Source organism: Hemicordylus capensis, chromosome 9 (assembly GCF_027244095.1).
Source record: "Hemicordylus capensis ecotype Gifberg chromosome 9, rHemCap1.1.pri, whole genome shotgun sequence".
Taxonomy (NCBI): domain Eukaryota; kingdom Metazoa; phylum Chordata; class Lepidosauria; order Squamata; family Cordylidae; genus Hemicordylus; species Hemicordylus capensis.
In genome coordinates, this window is record NC_069665.1 from 26,171,769 (window position 1) to 26,177,022 (window position 5,254).

The following is a 5,254-nucleotide window of genomic DNA, read 5'->3' on the forward strand; positions in this document are numbered from 1 at the left end:
AGCCTCGATCCCCCCCTATTCTCTCTCTCTCTTTTTAAAGAGCTAGCAAATCTTGTTGTGAAATCTTATTTCATCAAGTGAGTGCCTTTGCATTCCAGCGCAAGCAGCCAGAAAGAAAGAGAGCGAGCGAGCGAGCGAGCGAGCTGCTCAGTGCTATAAATCAAGAGAGGAATTGCGCTGATGGTGTATTTAGCAAATGAAGAAAGTTGGAGGTGATCTTCGCTAAACAGCTTGGCTGTTGATTGCTGCGCCAGGGGCCGGCGCAGTTGAGCTTCGGAGAGCTAAAGAGAGGTGGGGGTGGGGTGGGTGGGAAGAATTGGCCAGAGGGAGCTGGAGAGAGGGGAGGGAGGAGGTGGGATGGGATGGGATGAGGTGGGGGGGAGAATTGGCGAAAGAGAGAGAGAGAGAAAGAGAGAGAGAGAGAGGTTTTCTGCCTGGTTGGCTTTGGTTGTGGCAAGCCCAGCAGGAATCAACCTCCTTTTTTCTTTTTTTTTCTTTTCCCTTTTCTCCTCTCTCTCTCTCCCTGCCGTCCCCCCTTTGCTCTGCCAACACCCGCGAAAGGAGGAGCTTCGCCTCGCCGCGTCGAAGGCGTCAGAATCCTCGATTTCCAACTTAGCATCTTGGCAGGACCTTTGGCGGAGCGCAAAGGAAAAGCGGGGAACGAGGGAGAGCGAGGGAGAAGAAAGCGCCCTTCTCCATCCAAGGGAAGGGGGGGGGGAGGAAAGGAGGGAGGAGGAGGACGAGGGAGGGAGGGAGGGAGGGAGGGAGGGGGAAAAAGGAGAAAGGAGCCGTTCGCCGGCGAGTCGGGCTAGATCGGCTGCGCGGGGAGGCGGCGAAGAGGGGCGCGCGTGAAGCGAAGGGGCTCTCCGCCCGCTGGCCCCGGCTGCAGCAGCAGCAGCAGCAGCGCCCTCGACGGCAGCCCGGGACGCCCGCGCGAGTGAGCCAGAGGCGGGCGCTGCGCCGAGCGGCGGCGGCGGCTCTGCTCCTGCCGCTGCTGCTGCTGCGCGCCTGCCAGGCGGGTGCATGTCTGCTCCTGGCCATGTCGTATCCTCAGGGCTACTTGTACCAGCCGTCGGCTTCCTTGGCTCTCTACTCCTGCCCGGCGTACAGCACCAGCGTGATCTCCGGCCCCAGGACGGATGAGCTGGGCAGATCGTCCTCCGGCTCGGCTTTTTCTCCCTACGCCGGCTCCACCGCCTTCAGCGCCCCGTCGCCCGGTTACAACTCCCACCTCCAGTACGGCACTGACCCGGCGGCGGCAGCGGCGGCCGCTTTCTCCTCTTACGTGGTAAGGGAAAGCGCGGGTCGCTCTCCGTGCCCTCCCCGCTACCCTGCCCGGAAGGTCGGGCTGGAGAGAGGCAGGGAGGATTTCTGTAGGGATCGAGTCGGAGAGGCAGAGACTTGTTGAGGGCTGCGGGGGGGGGGGCGGTCGTGGGCAGGAAGAAAGAGAGTCGCGCTGGGATCAAGAGGGCTAGCGACTTGAGGCTGGAGAGGGAGTTTGAACGACAGGTTCAAAAGACCCCCCCCCCCGCCCCCTCCGCCAAGGTCCTTTAAGTCAGTCAAAAGAAAGAACCACAGCCTTTGGATTTGGACTACCGCGCTGACTCCGGGTCAGCCTCTGCCCCAGCAGCTTTACTCGGAAGTAAACTCCCTTTCCTCTACCAAGCGGCTGGAAAATGAAACGCGACAGCCCGATCCTGCTCACGTTGATTCCATTGCGTCCGAAGGAGGGCACATACAAGATATTAGTATAAGCCGGCGAGCTCGGTCTGTTTACTCGGGAGTAAATATCCCACTGAGTTCCGTCAGGGCTTCGCTGTAGGCGTGCCCAAGATTGCAGCTCTGCGAGGCGATCCAGAGCAAGTTGATTCCAAAGGAAGCCTGGCTGAGTTCCTGCCCATAAGTCTGCTTAGGATGGAGGCTTTAACCTTTAAGAGGTTGGAAGTCTCCGGTCTTTCCTTTTTCTATCTAGAAAAGGAGTTAGATCGGCAGCGCTTTGCAGGCATTTGGAGGATTCTGATCTTCACTTTGATTATTGGGGGGGTCGTCTAATAGCGACCCCCCCCTGCGATCCTTCTACTTGCAACTGTTTGAATTCAATTCACGTGGAAGAATTCAGATGCCCACCAGTTTGGTGCCCAGGGAGGTGGGGGTCGGGGGTGGAGACCGAGAGCGGTGGGTGATCCCTACCTCCTCAATTGGGCTTTCTAAATACTGCACAGCTGTAGTAATCCTGTCTCAGAAAGCCGATTGGGGGGTATTAAAATAATTTCATTATTATTTGTTTTAACCAAAAGGCAGAAGGAGAAGGGGAGATTCTGGAAGTTTGCAAGGCCTCATTTTATTTACCTCTTTTTTAAAAAGAAGTGTCAGTGTGGAACAATCCTTGAAGTTCCAGAAATCCTGCCCAAGATTTCTGCTTTCAGAATACAGATTCGGGCTAATTTCTGTCTCTCCAGAAATAAAACCTCTTAGGAAGCAGCGGGTATTGCTTCCCCGCAAATCGGATTTATTACTCTTCACCACCACCAAATAACTCCGTGGAAGGAGACTATTTCGGCCTAGTCTGGACACACTGGGATTCGGTTTGAATCCCCAAAATAAAATTTCCTAATTTTTTCCTCGGGGGTGGGGAGGGGAGGAGAGGAGAGGAGATGGGTGAGCGATCGCGCCTTGCTTTCGGCCTCCTCAGGGTCTTGTTTGCAAGCAAGGAAAGTCCTGGCTGTGTTCGTGTGTGTGAGGGTTTGTGTGAAAGGTTGTATTCAATTAGAGGGGGAGGAGGGAGGGGCATTGTAATTTGTTACTGTTTGTAGCTGGATAATATGGCGGAGATGGAATTGTGTAGCCAAGCTAACTGGGCGGAAATGTGTGTGGGTGTTTTTTTTTGGGGGGGGGGACGTGCGTTCCTGATGGCCGAGTGAGTCTACCTTCTGGTCGTGTCCAGACGTACACGAAGTAGCGCTTTTTTCGCCTGCAGGTCTGGAGACACCCAAACTTCTAGGCCCAGCCTATGTGTGTGGGGGGGACGAACTTTGTCCAATAATTTGGGGTAAATTGGGACAACATTTCTCTTGGGCCCGCTAGCCACAGATGATTTTTAATTTCTCAGCTTTCAGAAAGGATCTCGGGAAGTCTCCTTCTCACCTCGGGCCTGCTTCTCCTCTCCTTCTGTTTCTCCTTCTTGTTTCTCCAGGGGTCACCCTACGACCACACCCCCGGCATGGCCGGCTCCCTGGGCTACCACCCTTACGCGGCTCCCTTGGGATCGTACCCCTACGGCGACCCGGCCTATCGGAAGAACGCCACTCGGGATGCCACGGCCACCCTCAAGGCCTGGCTGAACGAGCACCGGAAGAACCCGTACCCCACCAAGGGCGAGAAGATCATGCTGGCCATCATCACCAAGATGACCCTCACGCAGGTCTCCACCTGGTTCGCCAACGCCCGGCGGCGCCTCAAGAAGGAGAACAAGATGACCTGGACGCCCCGGAACCGGAGCGAAGACGAGGAAGAGGAGGAAAACATCGACCTGGAGAAGAACGACGAGGAGGAGCCTCAGAAGCTGGAGGAGAAGGGCGACCCGGAGGCCACGGAGACAGGTAGGCGTCTGGCCGGTGGGTGAGGGTCTCTGTGGCGGGTGGGTGTGCCTGTGTGAAGAGTGGGACGGGCGGGGTCCTCATTTGGTTCTGGGGTCCGTGTGGGAGCAGAGCAGACCGCAGGGCTCCCACAGGCTTGAATTCGCAGAGGGGAAGGAGTGAAAGACGGGACGGGCTTCCCGGAAAAGTGGGCTGATGGCTTTGGGCTGCCTGTGCGCGCCGTCTAGGCAAAGGCGTCCGGGGAGAGAGCTGTGCGCAGCAGGTTGGGGAAAGAAATGGAGCTCCGAGAGGCCTGATGTGTGCCGTCCTCACCCTTGTCCCCAGGTGGAGGAGACCCGAAGGGCGCCGCGTCGGGGAAAGAGGCAGACGGCGCCTTGAGCGACTCGGACTGCAAAGACGCCCCTCCGCAGGACGCCCTCCCCAAGGGAGCGCCCGTCGCCTCGCCGCCCTTGGCCCACTGCGTCTCCGGCCGCCTGCTGCTCCAGGCTCACCCGCAGCAGCAGCAGCAGCAGCAGCTGCTGCACCCGGCCGGAGGCGAGGACCCCCAGCCTCCTCCGCACCCTCTGCCAGCCCAGTACAGACCCCCTTCGGCGGAGCTGCACCCCATCCTGCCCCCGAACCACGGGACCTCGGTCATCCACTCGCCCCAGGCGCCTCCGGCCACGGCGGCCGCCCTCTCCAAGCCCAAACTGTGGTCGCTGGCGGAGATCGCCACCTCAGCGGACAAAGCCAAGGAGGACAGCGGCCAGGCGGCGCCTCCGCAGGCCCCCCCCGGCTTGAACGGGGCCGGCGCCGCGGCCCCATCCCCGACGGCGCGCTCCCCTTCGGCGACCTGCCCTTTCCCCAACAGCGCCTCTGTCCTCTCGAGGCCCCTCTACTACGCCACCAGCCCCTTTTACCCGGGTTACACGAACTACGCCTCTTTCGGACACCTCCACAGCAACGCTTCGACGGCGGCGGGCACCCCCAGCCCCCACTTTAACGGATTAAACCAGACTATTTTGAACAGAGCGGAAGCCTTGGCTAAAGAGACTAAGACCCTGCGAAGCCAGTCTCAGCTCGAGCTTTGCAAAGACTCGCCTTACGAGGTGAAGAAAGGTACGTCCCATATTTAATCTTGAGCTTCTTCCGAGCCTAACTCCTCTCTGCGATCCATTGATGGGACTCCTTGGTTGGTTGGTTGGTTGGTTGGTTTTGGTTTGTTGGTGGTTTCTTTCCTCCTTTCTTCCGCTCCTTGTTTGTGGGGGTTTACCATTTTGTTGTTGTTGCTGGGGTTTTCCCCTCCGAAAATTATTTATTTACAACCAATTCAGTCTTGACGATTTTGGCAGGGTATTTTTTTAAAAAGGAAGGGGGGGGGGGAGAAACACCATCAAGAGAGAAGGTGGGGGCGGTGGGGGCGAAGAGGGGGGAGTGAGAAACGACCACTCTTATTCCAAATCAATTTTTGTTTCGAATTGCCTGGGGGGAAAGGCTGAGAGTAAATAGTTCTTCGGGAGAGAAGGATCTTACTAAGAACTACGTGATGGGAGGGAGAGGGAGGGAGGGAAGAGATATGCACACCTACAAAACACAAAACCAAACAAAAAAGACAAGGAGGAAGCAATTTGTATGAACTCTTATTCTGTATATTTAATGTAGCTTTTTTTTGTATTTAA

General features: G+C 57.2%; 1 protein-coding gene across 1 annotated transcript; it reads left to right on the forward strand.

Annotated features, from left to right (window-relative positions):
- Positions 1 to 777: 777 nt before the first annotated feature.
- IRX5 (iroquois homeobox 5) lies at positions 778 to 4,947 on the forward strand. The gene is made up of 3 exons (XM_053270428.1): positions 778 to 1,288; positions 3,194 to 3,599; positions 3,921 to 4,947. Exons 1-3 carry the CDS (start codon positions 1,040 to 1,042, stop codon positions 4,709 to 4,711), a joined length of 1,446 nt encoding a protein of 481 aa, XP_053126403.1. The 5' UTR covers positions 778 to 1,039; the 3' UTR covers positions 4,712 to 4,947.
- Positions 4,948 to 5,254: the final 307 nt, after the last annotated feature.